We start from the raw sequence: 16,153 nt of genomic DNA on the forward strand, positions 1-16,153 counted from the left end.
TCCTAGTACCAAGGGTTTGAACTGAGGCAGGGATCAGCCCCTGGGAATCATCACTACCGGTTGCAGCCAGGTGGCAAAAATCCTCTCTCTTCTGTGCTATGATCAGGGTCCCCAGGAGAGGCAGAGACTGCCTGAGCCTCTGTGCAGGTAAGTGTGGGTTGCTCCCACCGCACAGTATTTCAGAAAATACGTATTCAGGAATTACCTGTTGAGTCTTAAAACCTGCAGGATATCAGAGAAAATGATCTGGAGGTTTGCAGCACTCAGAATTGCTCTGTTTGAGGCCAGTGCTGCTTTTAGTGGTGCGACGTAAACATCTCTCACAATTTCCAGCATCTGCATGTATTTTCTCTCACTCTGTAAGAGTTCCCCTGCAACTCTAGTTCGCTTGGCAGACCAGTCCATCTGGAGCTTTCTCTCCTGTAGAAAAGCATTAAGAACTCAGAGAAAGCATAGTGATTCTTTCCAGGTGTACAGCCCCCCAAAAGCCTGAAAGTGGAAGGAGACAGAGCAATGGAAGTACCAGCAGTCGGGCAGTCACTCTGAGATGGCCCTGGCTGCTCTGTGACACGCAGGGTTGAAGGGAATCTTTATAGGGGACTATGGAGGACCTCGCTGAACATCGCTTGTCCCTAGTATCGCCAAATAGCCCCTCACACTGGGCCAGTGTGGTGCTGTGGTAGAGATGGGACTTTACTTTTCTCAGTCTGTCCTTTGAATACATGGTGTGTCCTGTGCTGGCTGCTGGCTGTACAGTGATGAGAAGGCAGCGTCCTGCCTCTGTGGTGGGTGAGGAGGCCTTTGGGTTGCCCGCTCTTATTTGTGTGTGTTTCCCCCTCGTGGTGCTTTATTGATTATCCTGCAGACAGGAGTCCTGAAATGAGCTAGCCCTCACATTATCAAGTAATTTACTTCTCATGGGCACGTTATGAAATATGGACACTCATGCTCTTCTTTCAGTATTTAGGGGAAAGCACCTACCTTGGGAACTGTGAGCCCATCTCCCCTGGGTAGCTAGGCTGCCAAATGTCCTGTTTACTATATTTCAACATCTTGCTTTATTGTCTTAATGCAGAGGGAAAAGTCATACACTGGTGTAAAGAAATTCCACCCCCTATTATTATGTGTGCTATGTTTGTATTTGGAGAAATTGGTTTGCATTCCTGGGAATAGGTCATTCTTTTCCTTTTATCTGTACTTTTCAAAAGTTTCAAAATGAGCAGCACCTTTACAAAATAAAACAATGATAATATTTAAATTTTAAAAATGTGGTGGGCTTGTATTTGAGCCTAGAGTGATTAATTCTCTTAGAGCACAGTTTCTTCTTTCCCCTCCAGCCCTAAGTATACCCCCAGCCCCAAATCAAACGACAGGAGTAAAACCTAGTGCCACACGAGGTTCACTCAAAACAAGTCAACCAGAAGTTTATAAACTAAAATTAAAATGGAAAAGTAACAAGAGAAAAATTAGAAAACTCTCTGTTTGCAATTCTATAAACACACAGTTCTTAGCTAATTTTACCTTTCAAACACATGGTCTGTATATAATGCCTATTTAGATCTCTATCTAATGAGTTAAAAAATACAACTGCTTCCCACTTGAGGATTGGCTTGCAGCCCATATTATATTTTTATGTGTCTTTGCATATTTTTTATTCATTGGGGCCATCCAACGTTTATAATGATTTTGACTTAAGGTTTCAGGTGTCCAACTTTTTGTTGTCTTAAGACTGTTGTCAGGTATCTATTTCCCAGTCATACTCTCTGAGGGCCAGTGAGGGCTGCGGTCTGCACTGCTGTAGGTGTACCCACCCAGGTGATGTCCGCTGAAAAACAGCCTCGGGGCTGAGGTCAAGGCCATGAGATTCAAGTTTCTCTTGCCAGCTGCTGTTGTTTTTTAGTTTTAGAGGACGTTTGTTAAAGCTGGGGACAGAGAAACCAGAAAGGGCCGGGAACATGAGCCTTGGCTGGGCTGCTTTGGCGCACCAAGAAGTCAGAGGGAAAAGCAGACTTGGGGACAGGCTCCGGGGGTTTCCTGGGATGAGCTGCTGCTTCCGTTGCTGTCCTGGTTGCAAACTTCAGGGGTCCCTGAGAGTTTAGGAGATGCGTGCCTGTGGGGAAAGAAGTTGGGGTGGGGGGGATGGGGGGGCAGGGGGAAACGTGGGTGTGCTCCTGGGAGGGAGGGCATGCTCAGGGACCTTTGTTTTGGGAGGTTTTAAAGGCTGGGTATTTAGGGGAGGATCTCAATAGAATATTCATCAGCTTTGTGCTCATGTACCAAAATGAGGCTTATTCTCTTAACTTCATCTGTCCTTGGATATGGTTGGCAAATGCCTGCCAATTATTTAACCTCAGTGAAGTCATTTAAGTCTTCTAACTTCAGTTTCTCGTTTACAAAAATGTGGTTACTAATATCTGTGTTAGAGGATTTCGAGAATGAAATAGGATGGTAACTGTGGACATGTGTTGAACAAAAGCAAAACAGCACGCATAGCTGTGTACTGGGACAGGACAGACTAAGGCTCTGCTGTACTGCAGCCTCCTCTGAGCACTACCGTTCTGGTCTGAGAGACGAAGCCCTAAACGCTGTACTGATGCTACTCAGCATTTAAAGTCAGACCGTGAATTGGTGGCTCTAACCAGAATAAAGGTGAAAGTAGTTGAGTGTTGTTGTTGTAGGGTGTGTGTGTGTGTGTTTTTGGGGAGGGTGGGGAGCCTCAGGAGAAAAACAGGTGGAAAAATTTTATTACGTAATAATTGGCTTACCAGCTGAACCAGCACCTCAAAATTGGGATCATTTTTGCCGAGACTTGGTTTTGTGTCCTGAGGATGGTCTTCCAGAACATTTCTTTCCTGAGGATTCAATGCAGACTTGATTACACAGAGGCAGGTCTGAACGTTGGCTCTGTGGCCCTGCCTTCAGCCCTAACTGCAGCGTTCCGCGTCAGTGAAGCAGCACTGGACAAAAATCGGTGCCTCTCTTAGAGCAAATGTGATGTGAAAAATAAAAACCCTTTAGCTTTGCACTGCATTACACATGAGAGTAAATTCCGGGCAGCTCCCCTCCCCCTCCCCCTCCCGAGAGCTAGGGGAGTGAGACATGGTCTGGCAGGCCTCTGCCTCAGCTCTGCTCTGTCCCCTGTCAGTCAGAGGCACACGGGTACCTGACTTTTATTAAGATGCCCAAAGTCTACTCCAGTACCAGGCTCCATGGGGGGGTTGTGTTGGGGCTGGGCTGTGATCATGCAAGATAGGTAGATGATTTTCTTTGGGCATAAAATGGTTCTAAAATGACATTTTTACAGAAATCAGCTCTCTGGCAATGCAATTTTCAGTGTTTTCTGAATCCTGATTATTTCACTTAATCAAGAAAGTATGGGTTCTGAATATTGTACTGGCAGAATTATTGCTTTTTGCCTGAAGTACTAGCTTCAACCCCACTTTTCTGTTGTGGAATTAAATCTTAACTAAGAAAAGAAGAACAATTCTTAGTTTCATACACACACACACACACACACACACACACACACACACACTGTCCTGGGCTGCAAATGAAAAAAAAAAAATTTATGTTATCTTCGGACTCAGCTGAAAAAGAGGCAAAATGCAAATGTTTGACTTTTCCTATATGACCAGAGGATATTCCAGTTAACGTGGTGCAGCTGATGCTTGTACTAGTAAGTGGCTTAAATGTCACTCATGATCCTACAAATACCTTTTCAAGAAAATAAAGTTCTTCGAGGAAATGCCCAATTGGAAGACAATAATTATTATTATTGTCTATGAATTTCTCAAGCACATGTGTCTAACTCTACAGCAAAGCAATGGCATAAAAATGCAGCAATAACTTTACCTTCATGAATAAACTGAAGGCTGCCTTTGGGTCAGATTTTGTCAGAATAACATTCTCTTCCAAATCTTTGCTCTTTTCACTACATTTCTTCAACAGAAAATACGACAAAAATTCCAGAGGTTTGTCCTGAAAAATCCACACCCCATCCCCCCAAAATTCATATTTAATGCATTCATTGGAAATATAGATCAACAAAAGTACAGTAGAAAAGGGGACATATTTTTTTAGTAGCGTTTTCAGTTTTTGTAATGTGTAAGTCCAGAAAACAAAGTAATGATTATTCACGTAGAGTCAGTAAATGGGACTTCTGAGTTCATCACATATTCCAGTTACCATGTATACTGTTGGTTCTCAACCAGTTGTCACCGTTCAGTTAGGTTGCCAAGGTCTCATGATATGGGTCTTAATATCGTCAGAACCAAAGTGGCCCCTACCGGCCTCTTGGCCAGATGAGGAAGGGACAGGAGGGATCTTGTCTTTCAGGAAAAAGAAGGCTTGAGAGAAGGGCTACAGCAGCTGGATTACTGGGAAAAACACTCAAGTTTGGTTCCCTCTCAGGCTATAGTTTGAGCACCATCGAAATGATATCATACCAGGTTACTTTTAAAGAATGAGGTGGCAGTAAGTACACTGAACCTACACCAAACGCATTTAGTAAATCGTTATTTCGGGAGACAGTGCAGGATCTCTCAAAGCCTCAGGGTTATCCCTGTGACTATCTCTGATCATTTTATTGACAAAGCTCACCGGGGCCTTCAGCACTGGGCTGCCCCTGGGTTGGCTAGAGTGCTGGGAGGTGGGACTGCTGAGGAGGCAAATCATGGCCGCTTGCAGCCTCTCAGACTTCATGGTGGACAGCTAACCTGGGGACACCTGGTGGCTACCCAGGAAGCCAAGGTGAAAAACCAAAACAGACACATGAGAGATAATGAGAACATGCAAAGACAACCTTAAGTCTACCCACAAAGTTGATTTACTGCAGTGGAAGAGAAGAATCTGAGAATCTCTCCTTTGAAAACTAAAGACCTGAAAGAGCATCCGGTGTGTTACCGTCATCCCTAGTCCCCATCATACTCTACACTTCCCCAGCCGGGCTGCTTATTGCACTTTCCTGTCACTTGGAAGATCTGTTCTTTTGTGTTCGCTTTCTTTCTTATCTAGCCTTTTTACTCTTTCATATGCTTAATTGTTTTAACTATTAAATAATGTTTGTGTGCAATATAAAGCCACTCATGTGTTTTTTAAATAAGTCACTTCTGACTGAAATTAATCACAAGACAGAAAACAGTGCACCACGGAGTCAACTCGTAAATAATCTAGATTTTACTATTTGCCTATTTTGTGTACCTAATAGATCTTGGGCCCAGAATCTCTCAGTAGCTGTTTTTACAAACAGATGTAATTTTTCTAAGGAATTGCACCCCTGGGTGGATATACAAATTAAACAATAAATAAACACAAACTAAAAATTTATTTAAGTGTTAGGGTTTTTGTAGTATGCTTTCTTTAAAAAAAAACAAAAACTTACAGGATTTTCTTTTGAAAGCTCCACCAATCCATCTGCCAGAGCTTGTGCAATTTCTTGGTTATTCAGAATGTCAGTCATACTCATGGTGTCAAACATAAACTGTCCTGTAAATATACAGCCATCTGCACTGTAATTAATTTATGTAAGAGATGTGATCAAGAAGAACACAGCTCAGGCCACACAGTTGTTTTATAGTGGATAAAAATGCAAAGAATAAAAATTAAAATTCTATTATGCCATGAGGATTATCTTCCATGATAAAATATAAAACAAGTAAAAGAAACTAAATGTCCAGCCCATAAAAAGTACACACCCTGCCAAAACCGGTTTGGCTCAATGGTAGAGCGTCAGTCTGCTAACTAAAAGGTCCCAGGTTCGATTCTGGTCAAGGGCATGTACCTGGGTTGCGGGCACATATCCCCAGTAGGGAGTGTGCAAGAGGCAGCTGATCGATGATTCTCTCTCATCGATGTTTCTAACTCTCTATTCCTCTCTCTTCCTCTCTGTAAAAAATCAATAAAATATATATTAAAAAATATAGTACCCACCCTGACAAAGCTGATCTTGAATAAAATCTATAAATTAAACAATACGGAAAGAACACATGAAAACGAACCTTGTAAGTTTAAATTTTTTTTATTGATTTCAGAGAGAAAGGAAGAGGGAGAGATAGAAACATCAATGTGAGAGAGAATCATTGATTGCCTGCCTTCTGCGGGCGCCCCCCGCTGGGGAACAAACCTGCAACCCAGACATGTGCCCTGACCTGGAATTGAACTGTGATTCACAGGTCAACACTCAACCACTGAACCACACCAGCCAGGAATAAGTTTAAATTGTAGAATCATAATCCCACCAAAGATTCCTCCATATTCCCCTTTATCTTTGCACTCAAATACATAAAGATTTTAAGCTCACAGAAAATAATATCCTAACATACATACACAAATATCTTTTACATTTAAAAATATTTTAGACATCTTGAATTTAATATGAAAAGAATTACCTTCTATTCTACTTCTTATTGCTTACATATATCATCAAAAATACTTCTATATTTAAAGAGGTAATCTTTCTATCTTTATGTATAGTTTTTATATCAAGGAAATACCAGGAAAAATAATTTCTCCCTATTTATTATTTAATAACTATTTGAAAATATTGGTTGAACATCTACTAAATGTGGTAGAGTTAAAGCCAAGAAGACAAATCCCTGTTTTGGAGGCATTTATGTAAAGATATATACTGACAATATGTTGTATATTGACATAAAATATCTGCATACTTACTTGTGTTTCCTTCTCTGGCATAAACAGTAACTATATAAATAGATGTTAAATAAGAAGGAGTGCTAGGGAAGGGAAGAAAGAAAATAGGGTATATATATATCTAAGACTTGATTTATAGGGTGTTTTATTTAATCAGATGGGAAGAGTTAAGGGAAAGCAAAATAGGTAAAGATGGAGGAAAAGTCATTTACCCATATGATAAAAAACTATTTTAGAGAATGGACTGATTTTGCCCAACCAGTGTTTCTCAGTAGTTGAGCATCAACCTATGAACCAGGAGATCACGGTTCAATTCCTGGTCAGTGCACATGCCCAGGTTGTGGGCTTGATCCCCTAGAGAAAGGCGTGCAGGAGGCAGCCGATAAATTATTCTCATCATTGATGTTTCTATCTCTCCCTCTCCCTTCCTCTTTGAAATCAATAAAAAATATTTTTTAAGTTATTTAAAGCCAAAACCGGTTTGGCTCAGTGGATAGAAGGTCAGCCTGCAGACTGAAAGGTCCCAGGTTTGATTCCAGTCATATACCTTGGTTGTGGGCACATCCCCAATGGGGGATGTGCAGGAGGCAGCTGATCGATGTTTCTCTCTCATCGATGTTTCTAATTCTCTCTCCCTCTCTCTTCCTCTCTGTAAAGAATCAATAAAAATATATCTTTTTTAAAAAGTAAAGAATGGCCAAAACCGGTTTGGCTCAGTGGATAGAGTGTCGGTCTGCGGACTGAAAGGTCCCGGGTTCGATTCCGGTCCAGGGCATGTACATTGGTTGCGGGCACATCCCTGGTAGGGGGTGTGCAGGAGGCAGCTGGTCGATGTTTCTCTCTCATCGGTGTTTCTAGCTCTCTATCTATCTCCCTTCCTCTCTGTAAAAAATCAATAAAATATATTTAAAAAAAAAAAAGTAAAGAATGGATTGATTTAGGTGAAGATCCAGTTGACATAGGACATTGTTTCCAAAAGCCTCTATTGTGATCATTTGATCATGGATATGGGACATAAATGAGAGATTCAATAATGCCCAATAGGTTCCACAGAAGGCCATGGAACCCATCACCCAATTATACATTTTAAGTAAAAAAATAAATAGAACACAATTGCAGGACAATTTAAGTAATGGGTGCTGTGGTTTAAGAGTTGCTTAGCTTTGAGAGCAAATAGCAATGGGAATAGGACAGAGTTGGATGGCTGAGCAAATAGCGAATTGTGTCTAGGTAAATAATTGACTGACACAGGATTAATAACACGGTAAAATCTGAAACCAGGAACTAGCTTCAGCATTTTGAAGATGACTATAACTATTCATCTTTATATTTAATATTTATTAAGTAAGGTTTAATATTTATTTATGTTTATTAGAGAATATTTAATGTTTATTAAATACTATTTAGTACTTAGTAAATAGTATTTTATACTTATTCTTAGTGGATATTTGTTATATTTGAAGGAAGATATGAAAAACAACGGAATAAAGCAGTACTGAAGATCCTTAGGAGTCAACTAAACATCGGCAACAGGAGTAGCAAGAGCTCTCACCTATTATCCTGCCACTGATGTTCTTCTGCAGCTCCTTGAAGAGAGGTCTGAACTGTTTCCGCACTGACTTCACGGTGTCTTCCAGGAAGTCCGTGAGGCTGGACCACGCCTGCAGCTTTGGTTCGCTGAAGTAGATGGAGGGGGGCGCCCTTTCCCGCTGTCCCAGCCAGTCACTGAGAACTGACATTATTTTCTCCTGTTATTATTGCAGACGTAAGCTTGGGTGAAACAATCTTACTTCTTGTTTATAACCATGTTTATATCAAGTTTATTATCTTTTCTCATTACAAAACTATTGTAAGATAGTCTGCTTTCAGAGATACAATTAGAAACTCAAAAAGACTACAATGAGCCCTAATCAGTTTGGCTCAGTGGATAGAGCATCAGCCTTCGGACTGAGGGTCCTGGGTTCGATTCTGGTCAAGGGCATGTACCTTGGTTGCAGGCACATCCTTGAGAAGGGGTGTGCAAGAGGCAGCTGATTGATACTTCTCTCTGATTGATGTTTCTAACTCTCTATCCCTCTTCCTTCCCCTCTGTAAAAAAATCAATAAAATATATATTTTTTAAAAGACTACAATGAATAATAGCAAACACCTATCTATTCTTTGATAGATAAGGTTGTCATTACGTTTGACATTAAAAATTAAATAGCTGCTGGATTTGTGCATCGGGAAGTGAAGTAGGCATCTAAGTAAGAATATACTGTTTTATGTTTATATCCTCAAAATGAAAATACAGAGAAATCCACTCTGCCTGGCGTCCCCATCATGCCATCTAAAGTCCTCCGTGTCATAGCCAACCCTGTATCTTTCTTTCAAGCTCTATCTCTATCTCTGCACGACTCTAGGGGTGCTTATACACGTTTCTCTCCTTGAAAACCAGAGTCTGAAGGATACAATGCAATGTTAAATTTGATTTTCTTTCCTGAATAGACTTGTTTGACTCTCCTCCCATTATGTTTATTGCTAAACATGTGAAAAATCTATATAACAGTTCTTCTAGTCGGCAAACTCATTAGTCAACAGAGCCAAATATCAACTGTACAACGATTGATATTTCTTTTTGAGAGTCAAATTTTTTAAACTTAAACTTCTTCTAACGCCACTTCTTCAAAATAGACTCGCCCAGACCGTGGTATTTTGTGTAAGAGCCACACTCAAGAGGCCAAAGAGCCACATGTGTTTGCCGACCACGGTTCTAGACGGAGAATAGGAATAGGAGGGGAAAGAAGATGAACAGGAGGAAGAGGAGACCGAGGAGCAGAAAAGAAGAAAACTTGTTCTGTAAACGACAGTGTCTGCACCCTGCTCTGCTCTGCTAGGCAGATTCCTCTCTCCCCGGGGCCAAATATGTTATCATAATATAAACTACAGTTAACAAGTGACTTCTGTTACAAAACTCTACCAAGTCAATGTGCTTTCTGTTACATCATTTCCCGTACAAGTTCCCCATTTATGGCAGCTTTTCCATCTTCAAAGGCCCCTGGCATTTGGGACCAGAGTACAAATGCTTTATATATAGTTTCTGCATCACCCCAAGCCTTCTTTGATAAGAGGCTGGGAATGTAACAGGGGACAATGATAAGCAAGCAAAGCAATTTGGTTCTCCTGTTGGTCAGCCAATGGTATGTTTTGATCCAATATCTTCAGCTTTCATATCTAAATGAATATTACACATTTTTGTGTGTATAATATCATTGACTGTTTTTCTTCTCAGATAATGTTACACCAATGAAACCTGAGCAAGCCCCTTCTTAATTATCTCTTTGTTCATTTTTTCAAATGAAACCATATCAATTGTATTTACTAAAAAACTATTCTTTGTACTTGTTGTTTCTCTAGATCAGCAACTAAACATGCTTGCTTCACTGTTAAAGATGATGTTTTCAACTGAGTTTTATAAATGATGGCTTGAAGCAAATATTTGCAAAAAATAATCCCCTTCTAAGCAAATGACTGGGTGCTGGGAAATGACAGTGTCAGAGAAGGAATGCAAGACAGTGGTTGGCTTCATCCAGAACGAGTGTCCGTCAGAAGTGCTTCATCTTTGGTGATCCCCAAGTTAGTGTGTGGGCACTATGGCCCATTCCCAAATACACTCACTGTGCTGGTAGGAGCCAGTTGCAATCCCAGTGGGGGCGGTAAAGCGCGTGCCGGTTAGCTGAGAGAGCTGGGAAAGAACTTCTATTCCTGCCTCTGCACAGAAACACTTCCATTAGTTTACTCACAGGTTTTGCCAGGCAACAGTTAAGTGTTACTGAAGAGCGCTAATGAGCTGGCCAGGAAAAGCCATAGCAGCTCTTGTTCTCAATTCAGATCCCTCGCAGAATAGTTTATCAGCCTATTACAGTCCACCCCTAAGAGCTGAAGTCCAAACACTTCATTTATGAGGACTGCACAACAGGGTGGAAAAGAGGACATGGGGTCTGATCTGGGGCTTATTTTCAATCTGGAATACTCAGGCCACAGACAGAAAGTCCGAGTGTATTTTCTAAAATAGCGTGACACCAGGGAGAAGTCTCATTGTAAAGGGGCAGATTTAAAACCGTTAAACACAGAATAGAAACAATGGTCAAAATTTAGCACGGCATTAATTTCACTCCTTCAGTGCCCTGTATAGACTGAAGTATGCTCATTATCTTCATTGCTTTATGGTTCGACAGGGTTTATTACACATATCAAAATTTATCTAATTGTACATTTAAATATTGTATATCAATTATACCTTAACAAAGCTGTTTTAAAATTTTAACAATGCTCCCAAAAGATGAAATTTAGGTGTTTGAGTAACTGGGCGAATGACAATATCTTAACTGAGGAATCCTGGGGAGGAGGAGGTCTGGTGTTAAACAGGTAACCAAGAGTTTGTTTTAGATGTGCTAACTTTGAGAAGCTAGTAGAAATGCACAATATGAAGATGTCAAGTGGGAGCTAGATATGAGTCTGCAGCTCAGAGATATTGGATCTGGAAGCATATATTTGGGAGTGTCCAGCATATATACTGAGTTTAGAGTCTTGGGAATAGGTGAGATTGCCTAGGAAACAGGTGTAGTCATGGAAAAGGAGAGCCCGGATCTAGCCTGGGCACATGTAAGGGTCTTGCTGAGGAGAATGAGAAGGTGTGGCTGAGGCAGGCAGGGGGACAACAGAGTGTGGTATTTGGGAAATCAAGAGAAGGAGAGTTTCAGGAATGTCCATCTTCATCAAGTGCTGCTAAGAAGTCAAAGCAAAGTGAGGATGGAGAAGGGACCACTGGATTTGGGCATGTGGAAGTCATTTATTTTCTTTCTAAAGCAATTTCAGTAGAGATAGAGAGAGACCACTTGTAGGAGCTTGAGGAGTGAGTGACAGGTGAGGATGGTAGAGGCAATCAGCATAGAACAATGATTCTCAAAGTGTGGCCCTTGGATCAGCAGCAGCAGCAGCAGCAGCACCTGAAAATTCTCAGGCCCCGACCCAGACCTACAGAATCAGACATGCTAGGGTGGGCCCAGCAATGTGTATTTTAACAAGACTTTTAAAAGGTTAAAAAACGCACTGAAATTTGAGAACCACTGGTATACTCAATTCAAAATGTGGTGAGGAAAAGTTTATGATCTCTCCTTCCTCTTTCTTTCTTTCTTTCTTTCTTTCTTTCTTTCTTTCTTTCTTTCTTTCTTTCTTTCTTTCTTTTTTCTTTTTTTTTTTTTGAGGAGGGGGGGGGCGACAGGAGCTACTACAGGTGTTGCTGATTTAAAATGAATGATCTAATAAAGACAAGAGATTGAGGTTACATGAGAAGATTGAAGCATGGAAGTGAAGTCAGAAGGTGAAAGGCGGTGGGATACAGAGTCTAAACGGAATAGTGGGACTTTGATATGAACAGGGGTGCTTATTCCATTGTCAACAGAGGGGAAGACAGAGAATGAAGGTAAGAGGGAAGTGGTGGTGGATTTGGTGTTGGGAGGGAAATTAGGGAGTTTTCTTAGGGAAGTCAAAGGTGAGGTCAGCAGCTGAGAGCGTTGTTGGAAAGCTTGACTAGGGAAAAGAAGGGATGTAATAAATAGTCATCTCCAAGAATAGAAAAATGAATTTACCAGGAAATGTGGTAGGATTGCTTTTCAGTGCAGCAATCCCATTGGATATTTTTGTCATTAAATAAAGTTAGATCTGTATGAACAGTTGTGTCCCTTTATCCAACAATATTCAGCTGTCTTAGTGCAAGCAGGCATAGATTTTGCAGATGGCTGTGTTTTAACAGCACTGGGATTTAGCCAAATGGTGGGGATTTCGCCAGGAAAAAGACAAAGAGGTTCAGAGTCTTTGCAAGAGAGTAATATAATAATAAACCATTAGATCCAAGCATGGAAGCATAGTGATGGAGAGTGACAATGTGGGAGTATGGATTGGAGGTCTTCAGGCAAAAAAAATTGATAGAGTGGGAATACTTGGAGAGTGAAAATGTGAGAGTATGATTTGGAAGTGGGACTCAGAGAGACATATGCTTAAAATCCAAGATATCACAGGTGACACAGCTACGAGGGATTGGTGGGAAAGATGTTTTGTACTGAGAAGCCAGGGTCTTCTGATTGAACCAGGGTCTTAATGGTTCATCCAAGTGGAAATTACATTTGACAAGAAGTTTAGAGCCCAGAATAGTAATGAAAAATCTAGTGTTTGAGTGCCATTAAATTTCATGTGACATCAAAATGTCACAAAACTATTGTTCTTTTCCTCTTTTGCCTTTGTTGTCTGCCTTTCAATAGTATATTTTCCTGCATCCTTTTTTCTCCTTCTACTCCAATGAGAAAATTGGCTTTGTTCTCTTTATAAAAAAAAAAAAGGTAATACTAGTTTATTACAGAAAGTATAGGCAAATAAGATAAAAGAAAAGATATAGATTCTATTAATATTTTGCTATATTTCCACATAGATTTTTCTATGCATAGTTGAAATTATATAATTCTAATAACTGTAAACATTTTGTACAATAACTTATATTTCATTTTTTTAAACCCCTTCCCATCCTTTGGTTTTTATCCTTTCCCCTGGTTGAAGCTTGACAGTGAAATTTGAAAATTTTAAAAACACACAGTTCTCTAAAGAATGGGTAATAAACAGTATGAGAAAAATTTAATTTCACATTCCCTCTTCCCTATTCTTCTTGGTAAATAAACAAACCCAGTGCCCATGAATGCAGAGCTTTTATTTAACAGATAACTCAAAGGTGAATTTGATTTAATGTTTTAAAATTTTCCTTCAAGTACTGAAATCAACTTTGATACTAGATAAGTAGGCACTTAAACTTATATCAGCAACCACACTCACCTTCACAAAGCATTTCACTGTGTCTAGTGTTCTAATAGTAGGTATTTATATTGGTATGTATTTGTGTAATTGGAATTTTTGTTAGTTGGGTATTCACAAGTCCAATAAGGTAAGATGCTACTACCCTAACACTCATGGAGGCTCGCAAACTTGCCTAAGGCTACACAGCTGCAGTGCCCTTAGTGGGGTTCCAGTCCAGGCCCTTGTCACCAAATTCAGGCTCATGCATCCCAGGTTCAGACACAGCAGGGAAAGCTTTCTCAGGTTGACTGATTACGGTTCCTGTGCTGGTCAGGCCCTTTCCCCTAGGGTGTGCATGCTGAATTTACTGTGTTTTCCAGAAGAAATAAAAATAATGTTCCTGGCTGTCTCTTGTCCCTACTGGCTATATTTCTACAGGAACAGGTTACTCTGACTACTAACCCCAATGCCCATTTCCTCTACATCCCTGAGTATATGAAGTATAAAGCAAAAAAAAGAAATAAAGAGTAAGTGTGACAGAATCATTTGAGGGTATGTCACCAATTCAGCAAACATCATCAGAAAGGAGGCATGACCACGACCTTTCAGAACTGACCTGATGCTCCCAGTGGTACGAAGAGGTCCACGTGACCCCCTTCTTCTTCAGGGGCCACGAAGCTTCCTAATTTCTCCCAGAAGACTCTCACATCAGGCCTCAATAAATTTTTAATACCAATTTTATAGCCTGAGGGGGCAAAATTGAAAAGCCACATCAATTTGTAAGGCTATCATGAACAGAAAGAAACTCTTAGCAGTTTGGAAAAATGGAACCACAATTCAAAAAGCCAACCTCTGCTCCCAAGAGCAATATTTGTATGGCACCTCTGCTCCAACGCCATGCCATGTTAAGGCCACCAAAGGTCCCGCTGGACTTCAGCGTGGCCTGGCCTCCTTCCCATTCTGGATTTATTGGACACTGTGCACTCAGTTTAGGATGTTGTGTTTCTGCCTCCACTGTGTAGCCACGTGAGTTACCAGGCTCACAACAGGGTTGAGAATGGATGGCCAGTAAAGTCCTGGAATTTTACAACCAAGTTCCAATAGAAATGTTTCCCACAGTTGTCAATCAAAAAATAACTTGTTCAGCCCTAGCCAGTTTGGCTCAACGAATAGAATAGAACATTGGCCTGTGGACCCAAGGGTCCTGAGTTCGATTTCGATCAAGGACACGCACCTTGGTTGCAGGCTCCTCCCTGGCCCGGACTCTGGTTGGGACGCATGCAGGAGGCAACCAATCAATGTGTTTCTCTCATATCTATATTTCTTTCTTTCCCACTCTCTCTAAAAGTCAATGGAAAAATATCCTCAGATGAGGATTTAAAAACTTAATTAAAAAAAAATTGTTCCAAGCAGAAGTAATGCTCCCGGAGGTGGAGCCCCCTCCCTGGGAATCTGTGTGATGACTCAGCTAAAGTGAGTGTGTCTGGACCCATTTCTGAACCAGTCCTGGAGACTCTGCATTCCTGAACCCCAGAAACGTTAATGCAAGTCAAGTCACTCACAGGAATCCTGCCGTCTAAATACATAAGGAAAGGTCCTCTTCACGTGACTGGACTAAGAGACTTCATTCTGTTGTTGTTAAGGCAAAGGCATTTGGGAAAACACCACAGTTATATAGAAGGAAACTTTAGTTTTCTGAGGTATTTTTGTTATTGTTACTATTGCTTTAATAAAAGAAAACAAAGAAAAGGCAGAGTTTGGAACCTTTTCTCATCTGGAGAACAAAAAAGCTCAGATCAGGAAACCCCACCAGGCTCTTTTGCTCCAGAGGAGGTGGACCAGCTACCACAGTGTAAACTGGCACTTGCTACTTCTCCACCATTTAGAGAGGAGCCACCATGTAATTAATCATAAATTTAAACGCCAAATAGCAGCTGTGCTCTACTCTGGGGGATGTAAAAACTTCATGTGGAACACAACTTGCTTCAGGCACAGGTAAACTAAACAAGAAAAGCAAAAAATAAGGCAAAACTGATCCAAAAGCAGTTAGTTTTTGCTAATAATAAAATTCACTGAAACTATTCCAAGTTGTAGACTTCCAGCCACAGAGATGGTAGTTTGATGGGTGATTCAGGGACTCTGCCATTTAGTGAGATCCCTGCCAGCTGGATCCTTGGCCATCTCTCTCCTCTCATCCCACAAAGATGGAAGATTCCAAGTTAGCAAAACTTAAAACAATTCTATTTTAGGTATAAACAAGGAAGGATGCAAGTTATAGTATGAGGGAGAACTAAAAGTTTATTTCTAAAACATTTATCATCTCCTTCCCCTCCAAAAAAGGGTAACCATTGAAGTTTTTAAAAGATGGCCCATAACAAGTTAATGATATCAGCCAATCCTTTCCTTTGTGACATAGCCATTGGAAGTATAATGAATATTGTGAGTGCACACCAATGCATAGGTCTTGGTATTTGCTATTATTACAATAAAATTGCTTAGCCGAAGCCAGTTTGGGTCAGTGGCTAGAGCATCAGCCTGCGGACTGAAAGGTCTCAGGTTCGATTCCTGTCAAGGGCATGTACCTTGGTTGCGGGAACATCCCCAGTAGGGGGTATGCAAGAGGCAGCTGGTCGATGTTTCTCTCTCGTCCATGTTTCTAACTTTCTATCCCTCTCTCTTCCTT

General features: G+C 40.8%; 1 protein-coding gene across 1 annotated transcript in view; it reads right to left on the bottom strand.

Moving 5' to 3' along the window:
- ECT2L (epithelial cell transforming 2 like) overlaps positions 1-16,153 on the bottom strand; it is a gene marked incomplete at its 5' end in the record, with an annotated part of 57,387 nt that overhangs the window by 18,036 nt on the left and 23,198 nt on the right. Inside the window, 7 exons of the mRNA XM_084890699.1 lie at positions 206-420; positions 2,766-2,852; positions 3,853-3,978; positions 5,381-5,484; positions 8,201-8,380; positions 10,306-10,398; positions 14,087-14,215. Coding sequence (XP_084746825.1) covers positions 206-420; positions 2,766-2,852; positions 3,853-3,978; positions 5,381-5,484; positions 8,201-8,380; positions 10,306-10,398; positions 14,087-14,215 — 934 coding nt within the window. The remainder of the gene's footprint in view (positions 1-205; positions 421-2,765; positions 2,853-3,852; positions 3,979-5,380; positions 5,485-8,200; positions 8,381-10,305; positions 10,399-14,086; positions 14,216-16,153) is intronic.

Source organism: Pipistrellus hanaki, assembly GCF_964339955.1.
Source record: "Pipistrellus hanaki genome assembly, chromosome: 7".
NCBI lineage: Eukaryota > Metazoa > Chordata > Mammalia > Chiroptera > Vespertilionidae > Pipistrellus > Pipistrellus hanaki.